The sequence below is a fragment of the Gymnoscopelus microlampas genome (genome assembly GCF_963454915.1).
Source record: "Gymnoscopelus microlampas genome assembly, chromosome: 20".
Lineage (NCBI taxonomy): Eukaryota > Metazoa > Chordata > Actinopteri > Myctophiformes > Myctophidae > Gymnoscopelus > Gymnoscopelus microlampas.
In genome coordinates, this window is record NC_139957.1 from 16319023 (window position 1) to 16333453 (window position 14431).

General features: G+C 41.5%; 1 protein-coding gene across 1 annotated transcript; it reads right to left on the reverse strand.

The window, feature by feature from the left end:
- Nucleotides 1-9193: 9193 nt before the first annotated feature.
- LOC311036371 (acyl-coenzyme A diphosphatase NUDT19-like) lies at nucleotides 9194-10664 on the reverse strand (the record flags this gene model as incomplete). The annotated part of the gene is made up of 1 exon (XM_084045016.1): nucleotides 9194-10664. The coding sequence occupies one exon, from the start codon at nucleotides 10662-10664 to the stop codon at nucleotides 9435-9437; it is 1230 nt and encodes a 409-aa protein (XP_083901142.1). The 3' UTR covers nucleotides 9194-9434.
- Between the last annotated feature and the right edge of the window lie 3767 nt (nucleotides 10665-14431).

Consider the following 14431-nt stretch of genomic DNA (forward strand, 5'->3'; position numbering starts at 1 on the left):
CAATCTTCCTGATCTTCCCATCCAAAGATGTACATGCCACAGACCAGTCGAAGCCTATATTGGCATCTGCTGGACACCCGTAGCAACTACAATATTAATCGTTGTTTTTCTTGGGCAGGTTAATAACCTGTGTCATCTCCCTTTAGATTCTGCTCAGAGTCTAATGATTGTCGAGACCTTTACTATGTTTTTTTTTTACTAAGATGGAGCCTATTATTTTACTATGCAACATGAACCTATATACAGAATTAGATTGTAAGGCGGCTTAGCATCTCTCAATTTAACCCTAATCAGACTGGGACAAAACCTATTCTAGCGTCATAGAGCTTCTAAAGAGGAGGCCTGAGATCTTTAGTAATATTTTCTGACAATCTAATCTGTCTAATTAAGTTATTACCCAGGCCAATCAAAAGGAGAACCAAGAGATTCCTATAGCCTGGCTCCCTAAAGAGGATCAACTCCAAGCTTAGGACCTCATCAAAGGGGGATTCCTCCCGTCCATTCCTTGTCTATTCTAGGAGTAGAGCTGTCAATCAAGGCCTCATCAGCACCACAGATTCATATCAGAGCGCTGAGAGCCTGACGACAGCTGTTATATAACAGCGGTTAATCCACGCTGTAAAATAGAACATTGTGATTGAACGCACACACATGCAAGCAAAAGGCAATAAGGGACAGATGCCGGTGAGGGGACACTTTTCTATGGGGCCAAAAGAAACAGATAGACCCGGTCAGGTTGTGATGGAACCAATTCAAGCACCAGAGTGCAAATGGCCTACTTAGAGTCTAAACTGGGTAATTAGATACCTAATCAGGGCTCACATTCTCAGCCCCGCTGAACGTAATGAAATGCCTGCTCCTGTCCTTGTACGTGACACCCTCGCCAACTCGAGATTCTCACACGGGGCACAACAGCTGTTGAGCGACTCCTCCCTGTCACTCACAGTCACACCTCAATCCCGTATATCCTGAAGCACCCTCAGGCACAGTGGAACCAACGCCTTGTGTGTTCTTGTGAGCTGGGCTAGACGTGTGTTGCAAAGTATGATAGTGCAGTTATATTGAGGATGATTGCTGTACTTGAGAAGACATTTGTCATTTTACTCTACATCCTGTATCATATTTAAGTTTCATTTAGAGATGATACTCTGCAGGTTAGAAACAGCTGTGTAAGAGAGAGGGGTCAGTCTATGTTTCTGAGCTTTAGCCTATGTATATCTAAATATTTAGTCTGTGAAGAGGAGATCAGGTATCGATTACAGATTGGGCCCGGGCCCCCAGGTCCTCTCTAATGAGTTTTTATCTGGCGATCCAGAGCTCATGGACACAGGCCTGGTAGAAAGGGGGATAAAGTGAATGGCCAAGTCCATAGTCATCGACTTATAGTGGTGGTGTTCAAATGAGAAAAACACACCAAAATGTTTTGTGTTACTTCTAAACAGGCTAATTATAAAACCAAATGTAAAATGTCCAGGGAAATGCTGTATAGTTCACAAAAGCACTGGATTAGAATAATCTGACAGACACTGTTGTCTTTACATTTATGTCAACATTGCATTTATTGGACAAAAATAAAGAATCCTTCAAAGGATATGATATACATTTATTGTCCCTGTGGGGAAATTAGTTTTTGATTCCATTGTGCAGTTCCACATAAAATAAAATAAAACATCACGTAGTAGGCTACTTTCATACATATCACAATTCACATTTACATACCTGCACATATACATATATACACCACATGTAGATCACATCATATACATGCATACCTGCAGACAATGATGACATATTGCATTACCCATATGGCTCATATCTGGCACATCTGGTATATCTTATACAGAAAATATTGCATATATATGAAGAACCCAAGTCCAAATCATTTTAATAGGCCAACATTTCCATCTCAAGTTCAATGCTATACCATGTGCTCCTAGTCTATTACTATTTGCTACTAAACCACTTGCGCCACCGTGGAATATTAATTTATAGCATAGGCTTATCCTGAACACAATTCAAGTTCATTCTAAAACCACATTTGTGTTCAAGTATAGGCTACATTTCAGCAAAGGCCTTTATTGGTGATAGTGATCACTTAATTAGGATGCCTAAATTACAAAGAAAAAAACCTAGACCTTGAAATGTATCAATGGAATTTGTGATTGTTCGGCACTATCCAACTTACATTAACCCATGCAGGAAGGCTCAGTGACTTATTGGAATTCCATACAGCTCTGATAGATTCTGTGTCCTGGACTGACGGTAGACAGCAGGGTCTCATCCTATCCAAACAGAACGACAGATTCATTCAGTGCCAAACACCCACAGTCAGCCTCACAACGCAAACCCTCTGCACTTTTCCCACACAGCGCTCCTCATATGCAGTTTAGCAGATAATTAAAATATAAATCGAACAAAGACCACTAAGTCCCTGGTTAACAGACACAAAAGGAGAATCCACAAAGCTGGTAAACCAACACCACATTAAGCTCCGAAAGAAAAACACGCCTCGTTCAGGCCAGCTGTTGTGGACAAGTGTTCGCCTGCGCCGGGGCGTCGAGGGTCCAGTCGAACAGAGCAAACTAGCGGCTGGGACTCCGTTTTGACCTCTGGACATGTCAATCATTCAGTAATAGGGTGGATTTGTAGGTTCATGTGTCTTGTCGATGAACTATAAGCTATTATTCTACTTAGACTATTTAGTTGATATGATTTTCTTTTTCTGGGTAGGCAAATTCTACACACCATCAAACCTGCTTCCCATTCACTTCCAATCGTAGTACGCTGGTTCTCAGGTGGGTTAACTTTAGAGGGTTCCTAGCCCTGAAACAGACGAGCGTCATGTGAACCATGGCTAGAGGGTTCCCATCAGCTAAATTACTGATAGATAGGAAACAAACGGCCTCTTACGGTTCTGTAACTCAGAGTGTAGGCTACAAATTAATTTGCACATTCTCGTTAAATTATCACAGAGGCTTTTGCAGTGTAGACTGCAAAGAGTCTCGCATAGGCCGCGGCCTAATGAATCAAACTGGAGGTCCTTCAAATTAAAAAAGTACAATCAATCTTCCATGCTGTTTTCCTATCAGACAACAGCATGCTGAGGCAAAAACCATATGATACACAATAGCCTATTCTAGTGATAGCATTATTTACACACATATTTACAATTTTGTATTTTGTGGAAATATGTTTACCTTACTTTATTTAATTCTTCAAACCAGCCTAAAGGATCTAGGCTACTCCACCATCTATTAAGTAGGCAGATACAAGTTGAGTTTGTATCTGACGCCATCTGTTGGCCATGCAATCCAGCCTTAGAATACATGACTGGCAATGAAAACGGATGGCACAGTCCACTCAAATCAAATGGCAACATGTGTTAAAAAATGATCAATTCCATAAAAGAGCATTTACCATACTGTGCAGACCACTTTGTTCATGTCCCATTTAGTCACCCTGTAAGAAGTGGCATTCTAGATGTTAGGGAGTGAGTGCAATGAAATAAAGAAAGCACATGATGAAAATAATCTTGTAAACCTAATTCAAATTGGCTAATATTATGCAAGTTGTTTAGTCATGGCTCCAAGATATTACGTATATTATATAGGTTATTATGCACGATTGTTTAGTCATGGCTCCAAGATTATATAGGCTACATACACGCACACACACAGGCGTGACAATTATACCTTTTCAAGCGCTTTCAGCTATATTTTTGGTATGTCATTATAGGTAAATTATTCAAAAATTGCAAAAATTGCAGATCTAGAAGGTGTTAGGAACCAAATGGACCATTATGGAACTGTAACACAGAGAGTGTACTACAAAGGGACCAGGCTTTTACAGAGTAGATCAGGGTCCCAGAGATAAACCCTGTATCAAATGGGGGCCTAATGCATATCAAACTAAGGTTCCTTGGAATTTACTAATTGAACTTTAGGTGATGACTTTGTTTGTTTGTTTGTTTGTTTTGCAATAGATCAAGTAATTATTTCAGTTAATGATCATTGTCATTTTCTACTTCTCTATTGTTGTTGACTTCTATTTATTTATTTTCTTGTTCTCCCATGTGTGCGTTGTGGTCCTCAGGAGGACCTGTGATCACCTCAATGGGGCTCCTGATAAATTGAAAAGAAGAACTTTGAGACAATAAAACACACAACTCTACTTATGAATTAACCACTTAAGCCCTATTCAAAAAGTGTCCAAAATGATGGATCTACAAGCTCTGCAACGCATTGCATCATGACACATTGTAAGCTTGTGAATCAGCTATTTTTGAAAATCTTGGACAATTGTTTTACATTTTTTTAAATGTTGCCTATAATGCCTATAATGACATCCCCAAAATAGGCACAGGTTGAAAGTGTTTAACTCACCCTCAACCGCTCTCAGTTCAAAGGCCGCACCCTCCAGCTGTCTGTTTGCGATGAATAACAAGTAGAACGCAAGATGATTTGTCTTTTCTCTGATACTTCCTCCCTCGGCGTCTCATCCCCAGCGGCCCCCCACAAAGAGGCTAATCTGGTCTCAGCAGGGCCCCCTCTCTGAATGAAGACACCCAGTCACCCCAGAGATCTACTCAGACATAATGCTATTGTTCCTCCCCGGGAGACAAGTCAATACTGGGCAGCCACAGACCCAGAGGTCTAACCTGCTGAGAGAGGGGTAGCGGGGAAGAGAGACGACTCCCTGGTGTAAAATCAACATCACCTTGGTGATTTACCTCTTCATATCAATGGGGAGGAATTGATGTGGGAATTGGAGTGTCCTATCCTACTTTCATTGTTTTTCTTATTCAGACTTAACCCAGTGTATCCCACTGAGATCTGTTTGCAAATCCTTTCAGGCCCTGGTGAAGCCAGTGGCATATTTAGCTGCAGATAAGGAACATGAAACACATTTTAAGAGGATGCAATAGTAAATCTAAAAAAAAGAGAGAGAGAGAGAGAGAGAGAGAGAGAGAGTGAGAGTAATGTAGGTGTGAATGTTGTCTAAACATTTAACTGGTTACAATCAATGGGACAAGAGAGAAAGGGAGAGGGGCAGAGAAGAACAGAGACATAGACATACTGTAGACATGTCTCCCTGTTGCAGAGACCAAAATAACACTGAAACAACAGAAATAGAAGGGCAGAGAACAACAGAATAGTCTCCCTTTAGTTTTGTAAGAGAGCAAAGTAAAGACTAATGTCAACAATTACCTCTGTTGAAAATACAACATTTTTGTAGAGTGACGCACAACACTCCACGGATGCATGATGAGCCATATAACACACAGAACCAAAAGAGACAGAGAAATCATAGCTGAATAACTTTACTAGGGTATGTTTAATGGACCCAGTCAATTGGTTGTCTCTGACCTGTTTGATGTCCCCAGGGAACAGAGAAATCATGTAAGCCCCCTGTCATTTACTGTTTGGGGTTGCCAGGGTAGGGTTAATTCCCAAGAGGCTTTTCTCCAGTGTTTCCCAAGTCAGGATTTTTAAAGCGTCCCAGGTTGACCCCCTGTAGATGGGACAGAAAAGCATTTTGTGTGTGTGTGTGTGTGTGTGTGTGTGTGTGTGTGTGTGTGTGTGTGTGTGTGTGTGTGTGTGTGTGTGTGTGTGTGTGTGTGTGTGTGTGTGTGCGCGCGCGTGTGTGGCATCTAGATGCTTTAAGTATGTGAATAGGGTTGTTGTTTTACAAATCGTCTTAAATATGTGCTCAGATCTATATTTGGCTTGTATGTCTCACTAATGAGAATTATAATGTATATCACTGTTTCTTTCAACATAAAAACCTACTGTATTTCACAACAGGTTGAAACACATAGTAAATGATCACTATGTTGATTCTGATGGAAGGAATTGAACCATGTCACTGTCTAGTCCCTGTCCTCCTGACCCTATACTCACTAGATGTTGTATGTGACAAATAAGGCCTTGTCTCTGTCCTCCTAATTGGACACAAGACAAGTGACAATTTTAATTAGCAGCATCTGACCCTGCCTTGAGCTAATATTCTAGACTATATTAGAATTTATAGCATCCTGTACTCTACACTGTTCAAATTATAGTCCCATGCTCTTATTATCATATCATCGCTGTCAGGTGGAAACCTTGGATGTCCGAAACCAATGTAGTTATTAATAGTCACAAGCTGTTGTTTATACTTTTCATTGGTTAAATATGTATAAAACCCACAGACAGACATAACCACTTTTAAACCTGCTGTCCTATGTTAGGCATGTCATTACATACACATCTATTTTTGTTACTTTTGCGGGACACTCTCATACAATGAAGTGCGGCATTCATTTACAAAAAAGGGGGGGGGGGGGCATTTGACTGTAAATATGGATGTACAAGGTTTCTGCCAGACAGCAAGAATATATTAAATGCATAAGTAAGCGAATGGAAGGTTCAGCCTGAACTCTGCCGAAGGCTGTTTGTGCCCACTTGCAAGTGAGCTAATAAACCTGTGAAAGACTCTTGTTTGTGAAAGACTCGTTTGTGAGCGCTTTATTACAGAAATGTCCACCACATTGATATAGGCCTAGTCAAAATCTCAAGGCAAGGTTCCATGCAAAATAACCTATTTACATGTGTTACCACTTTTGTGACACTGTAAGTGTAAACAATGTAAACATCTACACCAAATCTCTTCACTGAAAATAGCAAATCTATAAGCGCAAACGCATTGCACAGCATCATAGCTTGTAGATCTGCTTTTTTTCACTATTTTTGTGCCACTCTACCAGTAGTTGTGCAATAGGTACAATTGAACTCCATTCGTTAACGGTGCAAGAGTTGACCAAGCTACTTAAATCCACAGTGAACAGTCCGGCCGATCAAATGACACGGGTGATGGGAGCGAGGTGCCGGGCAGGTCTGTGTGTCCCTTTTATGCCACTATGTACTATGGTAAGAGTTACCACACTGGGTAATGCTCTGATGGCGTAAACCGCTCCTCCAGTGGAGGTCAAAACGAAACGCTGAATAATTTGCAAATGCAAGCAGCACACTCAGCTGTGTCCATAGACTCATTGATGATCCAATTGAGGTCCCTTTAAGGATAGAGTTCAGACGTGCCTGGGCAGTCAGCCTGCTTCTTAGCCATCATGGTCAACTGTTAGCTGCCAGAAATTTGGGAAGGCCAGGATTAGGAGATAGTGTTTGTTCTTGGAGGCACTCCTCTATGACCCTCTCTATGGAGTGTAATTTATACTGCGTCGCACGACGGGGTCATTCGCCGAAAACAACAGATTTTCAAGCAATAAACATGGCATGAGCGACATCGCCGTGTGACAAAGTGTAATTTAGGCTTAACCCTTCACCCTCCTCGAAGTCTGTTGCCCTTCAGCCTGCCCTCGCAGACAGAGGGGACGTCCACCCACTGACCTCGCATTGGCCGTGATGATTGACCTCCAAATGGACACACTGACCATCACTATTGTTGTGGATATGAGGCTGAAGGACACAATATATAACAGTGTAAGAATGCTATTATAGCCATTGTAAGAGTATTAAGATCTCCTCCATTCAATACACAACAAGAAGGCCAGATAGTCTACATGTTATTAGCATGAGCAAACAGTGGCATTTGGCCAGGTTGAAACCCTCATCTGTCATACCTTGTTGAAAGTGGAGCAGTGGATTCCCTGTGCTTTAGTGAGCATGATGTTATCCAAACAATCAAACAATCATATTCAAAGTGCAATTGATAGGCCGATTCATATGAATGTTTATATATGCACAAAGCACCAGCATTGCAACTGAGCAGCTGACCAGCCCTTATGTTCATCAGTGGAAGGCCTTTGCTACTTATTCAAATAGTTTTCCACTGTTCTTTTACACTTTTTTGTATTAGAGGCCCTGTTGTCCTTGGACTGCGTGGCATATGTACTGTCAATTGTTAATGCCTGCAAAATTCCTGTATATTTACTGAGTAGTATCATGTTAATGGATATCCAAATAAACATCAATTACTTAAATGAATGCTTTTAGAGAAAACAAGAGTGGATTTAAAATCAAGTAGAGCAATTAATTGCAAATTGAGAACAGAAGGCATGTTGGTGAAAGAAAACAAACCTTCTGACACATGACTTGACAGTGGATAAGATTACTTTGTAAAGTGATATGACTTAACAAGTTAAATAAAATAAAAAGCAGACACATATGCCACAACAGCTACTGCAAATTTAGCATTCTATGTTTCAGGCATTTATTTGATGTTCTTATCCAGAGTAACAGTGTGTTACTCTGGATATTCTAAGGTTCATTATCTTGGTCAAGAGCACCTCAACCAGACGATTTTGATGGATACTAGACACTGGCAGCTGCAGGGCTTAAACCTATGACCTTCAGCTTACACTACAGGACAGTCTCTTAAACTGCTAGGCCACCAAGCTGGTTATAACTTATACATGTTTATATTTTTATATCATAATCCATGATTATGTACTGTTGTTTTATCCCATTTACTATCATTCACATATACATACTGCAGAGAACTGAGCATACCATGTTTTTTTCTCCAGACATTCAGGTGATAAACTCATGATAAAATGTGTTGCTTCACTGGCTAATATTAAAGTCGCCATGAAGAATGGTTCAATTTAGTTCATATATGAATCTTTTCTCTCATGATTATTTTCATTTGCAAGACTTTTCAAATCAATCGGTGCTTTCAGCTACATTATCTGGAATGATGGCATATTATTATTAAGCGTAACTTTTGATTGATTGAATACTTTATTTAGAAAGACATGGTAAAAGTACATGGAAGTACAATTCACAATACAAGGTCCTCTAAACTGGATCGCTCATAAAAGCCCTTGGCTTATTTAAAATGAGATCCCCGTGCACTCAAATCATGATGACATTTAAGAAGACAAATATACACTACTACGCAGAACGTCACACAATCAGTTTACAGGTTACTGGTATGAAAAACAAGAAATATGTACAATAGACAGTGACAAATTAACATTTTCTTTATGGTGGTATTAGTTCACCCATAAAATGACCCTATCACCCTATCAATTACTCACCCCGCCTTGAATTCATGGGGTGAGTAATTGATATTGTGTAAATGTGTAAATTGTGTTTTTGTTGCATTCCTGATCTCAATATCCCAATAGTAAATTAATTGAAGTAAATAGGAGGCTTTACACAAGCTCTTAACACGATCAATGCTATATTTAATACAATAGCGTATAACCTAGTCCACTCTAGGAGTTCATAATAGTTTATATATAGTTTTGCCTTGGCCTCCAATTTACTTCAGTTAATCAACTATTGCGATATTGGATCAGGAATGCGACAAAAATGAAAAAAGGCTTCATGAGGTGAGAAATTCATAGGAAAAAAAAGGCACTCTGTGGGTGAACTACCCCTTTGAATAATTACCTGGATTTGAGCCTCAACATGACCTAAAATAAGGCTGGGTCAGAGCTGGCTGTTTGGGCCCTGTCCCGGGGCAGGCGTTTGGAAAGGCAGCAGGTGCTTGTATTTGGGCTTGATGGTGACCTGCAGAGTTGGGGTGTAAGGGTCCCTGTCCACGAACACCATGCGATGGAGAGCACTGTTCTCCTCCTCTTGATGGTCCACCAGAGAAGCGTCTGCACTGTCATCAACTACCACCTGCCCTGAGCCATCGACTGGATACAGCTTGTCCCCTGGCAGCAGTGTCATGTAGCTGCTGTCTGTGATTACGCGGATGGGCAGCCAGTGTTCACAGCCCTCGGCGGCACGGCGGCTGGCGAAGCCGTGGAGGTCGCTCAGCGAGGGGAAGTGACACATGCGGCGGAGGTCATAGAACTGTGGGGGGGGGATCCACAAGTCACGGGCCTGGTAGCTCTGCAGAACCTCCGACGGTGTGGACCACATAAAGTGCACGATCTCCTTCTCATCCTGGAGCGTGTGAGGAGGAGTCTGCTTCAAGCAACACATGAAAAAGGCAGTGTCGTACCTCCTCTCCTTGCCGTAGAGGCCGCGGGGCGTCAGCCAGTTGCCCCACTCATGCAGCGCCCAGATGTTAGGCATCACCTGCAGCTGTCTGCACATGGTGATGAAGTTGGAGGGGTCCCTGTTCACCAGGGACCTCCATCTGTCCAGCTCGCTGCTGCAGCACAGCTCTTGTACCTGCGGTTGTGGCCGTGATTCAGGTGTTTCATACGTGATGCTTTCCATCAACGTGTTCTCCTGTGTTTTATTCAAGACCAGCAGCACCCCGCTCTCCTCGAAGGTCTCCCGCAGGGCGCAGATCCTCAACGCCACCTCCCCCGGCACCGGAGAGCCCAGTTTTACCCGGTCCGTGGCAAAGATCGGAGGTCTGGTCTCCGCCGGCTGTTTGACGTGACCCAAACCAAGATTCGGCAAGTTCCTGAAGGCTTTAAAGATGTCCATCCATTCACTGGAGAAATCGGAGGGTTCCAGCAGCCCACCGGGGAACACGTATGCGTTGGGCATGAAGCCGCTCGTACTGCTGCGTTTCAGCAGCAGGACGTCATAGTCAAAGCAGGACGCTGGTGGAAGGCTGGCGTTGGCGTTGGACCGGCCTGGAGGACAGGTGCCTTGCTTAGGGGTCTTAGGACCCAGATGTAGGCCCAGATGTGTCCTTCCTGCAGCCAGGATGATGGTGGCTGCTTCTTTCCATTGCTTCAGAGCCGTGTTCATGCTTTATCCTCTGAACGTTGAACCCTGACATAAAGTTAATTATTTTGGGATACCTACAGTACTGTATCTCAAACAAGTTTCAAGTCTTGTTTTGTCAAGTAGATTTTCACACTGTACTAACGGTGGATTCTTGGGAGGTAGGGAAAAACTGTTAAAACATGACAGTTGCATGGCTTCCCGTGTGCCTTCAGTACTTAGAGTCCAGTCTGGAGCTGGAGCTGAACTCCATATTTGGGCAAAATGTGGGGGACAGACAGACAGACAGACAGTACATAAACACATGCTGTAGGCCTACATACAATACATACATGTGTACAGGAGACATCTATCTAAACGGCTTTCCCTTTTGGTGCCACGTCGTAAAGTTTTACCCAAGAAGGTCTAATAACAGCATGTGGATGCATGACGTCATGTGTATGACATCATACATATCTATGACGTATGACTCCAAATTTGGGCAAGGTTTCAGTCTGAACCGTCCCCCATTTACTTCCATTGTAAAATTGTAAAATTGAAGTGAAATATTAAAAATCATCAATAGAAGTACTTCCTTGGCCTATGCTGACAGTCTGCACAAGAAATGTAGCACTGGTCGGTCCGGTGGTTTGCAAGATAAGCTTTGGACAAACACACAAACACACACACACCCTTTTCTACATGTCTCGCTTCTTAGAGCCACGACTTACAACATCCCAACTACGGGCCTGGTGGCTTAACCTGGTGGCTTAACCAGTAAGTGCACAGGCCATATCATGCTGCTTGTGAGTGCACATGTCAGGGACAGAAGTTTGAATCTGACTTCTGTCTTATCTTGCAGGTCTCTACTCTCTCCCTGCCCATGGGTTTCTTGTATCTATACACTCTCCTCTCAACAATAAAACATTAAAAAAATAAATCTACAAAAAGCCATGCTTTGGAAAATGGTCAGTAATTGGTTAGTGTAATTTATAAATGATTTGGTATCAATGAACAAAAACATGCAAAAACACTGGTATGGTTGAATGTACAGTAGTCTTCAATTTCCAGCATTATATAATATTGTTTGCATCATCGATTATGGATACAGCCTATATAGCCGTAGTGTTTAACTGAATCCTGTAACGGTAATTCGAATTCATAAAACACATGTACAGTAGAAATAGATGTACAAAGATGTTGAATTATATTTGTGAAAACATACAACATTTTGGATGCAGTACCTTAAAGGTATTAGACTTTTCTTTTTTTCCCCTCGTACCTGGGGCCTCTTATGCACACTTCATCACATAACATACCCAGGTGTGCAAAGGAGTTCATATTTGATGTGAAATTACATTAAACATGATCAACTGAGACAAGAACGCATTTGCCCTGTAGAAGCTAGTCAGGGCCCCAATTTAATATCATTCAACTGACAATAGGGGCCAGAAATGAGGTCCAACAATTGACAAGACATAATACACACTAATCTATTGTTATTTGAAACTCTATTTGACTCAGGCCCCCTAATCTGAAGCGGGTATTTCAGCCGTGACCAGTGTCACCGTCCAGTGTCAAAGCCAAAGGCGCTCAGTCGTGTGCATTCATTGACAGGATCTTAGGCGGCTATTTGTCAACAGATCTCATCTAAGATTTGTTCATCTCTGCATTCTCCGTGTTCACGCTCAACGATAGACTGATTGATAATTGATCCTTGTTCAAACAAGTCCTCTTGGGCCACAGTTGCCTTTGAATGCCAAACGAGTCATTCCCTTCCCCTTGTCCTTTGCAGGGGCACTAATCCGATAAACGAATGGGAATGAGTGTCGTCCTCTGCTGATGTCCCCCTTTTCGCCTAGCCATTTATTGGCTATTGTTTGACTTAATAGGTTTCAGAGACCCTCACAGAATGAACAGGGTCACTGGCCAAAACCTTTCAGATGTTCTTTTGATAACCAGCAAGAAAAAATATATATATTTGAAGCTTGATATTTAAAGAATAATCCCCATTAATCAAAATATTATGATATGCAAGGTAAATCAAAATGACTTGATGACAATGATTTGTGCATATTATTAAGTAGATGGGCCTATGTGTGTACATTTCAAGACACTGAATTTCTGCATTTACTTTAACTTGCTGTGGATTAAGCTAATGTAACCAAGAATATCTGGAATACAAATTGTATGTGTATATATTTGTCAAATACACTTTCCATATGTGTTATCATATTTCAATACATTACTATGTTACAAAACATTACTACGACTGTATATTCCATACGGTGACAGGGAGGAAAAGCTATGTTAATCCTCTAGTTCTATACAGGCCTTTAGCCATTGCCGTTTGCATTCAAGCATTTAAACTTCTCCTTTACCTTCTCTGTGAAGAGGCTAGGTCAGTCAGTGATCAGCTCCAGCCTAAAGCAACAGAGATTTATTTGTAAGGCACGACATGGGGAATGACATTTAACTTGTTATTATTTCCCGGAGAAGATTAATGATAAATTGTCCATTATTTTTCCTTAAAAGTGAAAGATAAGACCACAGCCATTTGCCCCAGAGCCACAGTGGGACCACTATGCAAAATGACAGCCAATTATCGAGGCCTAGTTTGGGATAATGACTTTACAATGAATCTTTTGATTGAAATGTAACTGGGTTGGCCCTGGGCAAAGAGCAAAAAAAAAAAAGAATAGAAAAGTTACAGAAACAATGAGCACTATATGGCAGTATTCATCTCTCACTCTCTCACCAGTCTCTCCCTTTTCCTCTCTCTCCCTCCCACTCTCTCTCTCTCCACTCCTCTCCATAAATAGCTATAGGAGAAAGGGACAGAGATATGCATATATTGATGAAAAAATTATTAAGTCGCTGGAGCGCTTGCAGCAAACATAAATTTGCATATTCAGGGTAAATATGCAGACTATTTACGATAATAAGACCGGATTATTCAATTCAATGAATGTTAAATAGATGAGGAAATGGTATGTGTCTTATCAGGTTGAGGCTTCTTTCTATTCATTTTAATCGCTTCCCAATTGAACTCTTCATTTTATTCTCTAGCAGAGTTATTGTTCCCAGTCCTGCACCTAGGCTATATGTGTCCGGGGAGATTTCCACACGTTCACGTAGTCGAAAGTGGCGTTCACCTTATTCGTGGTGGAAATGGAGAAAGTCGACGTCACCCTGGGGCCCAACATCACGATAAGCCCCTTTTCATTATGCACAGAGCCCGATGGAGAACAAGATTTCATGGGGGCCTCGTATGCATAAAGGCCTGGAACATACAAGTCATCTAGATTAAATAAAAAACGTAATTTTCTTTAGCATATAGGAGACTATAAACAAAACACCTACGCAGTTTCTTCATTGTGTGCATTAAAAACTTTCATCAGTTTGTATGTACTGTACCCCACGGTGTGTGTGTGTGTGTGTGTGTGTGTGTGTGTGTGTGCGCGCGCGCGTGCGTGCGTGCGTGCGTGCGCACTTTTGTGTGCGACTGTGCGTGACATCCATAAACACATCGCATATGCACAAGATTACATGGCTGTGTAAGTGCAGTAAGCTTCTCTTTATTTCTGTCAATTTCATAAAAAAACATGAAAGACTGATATAAATTAATGAAATTACTGTCATTCTTACGATGATTTTATTGCATTTTTTCTTTATGATAGCACAGTGAAAAGACATAGACAAGACAATAGAGGGTACAGTATGACATGACACTACAGAGGTTACAAGAAAGATTCAAACCAATGACATTAGGATTGTGTGATACTTGCACTACCTGGCCTACCAAATTTAAC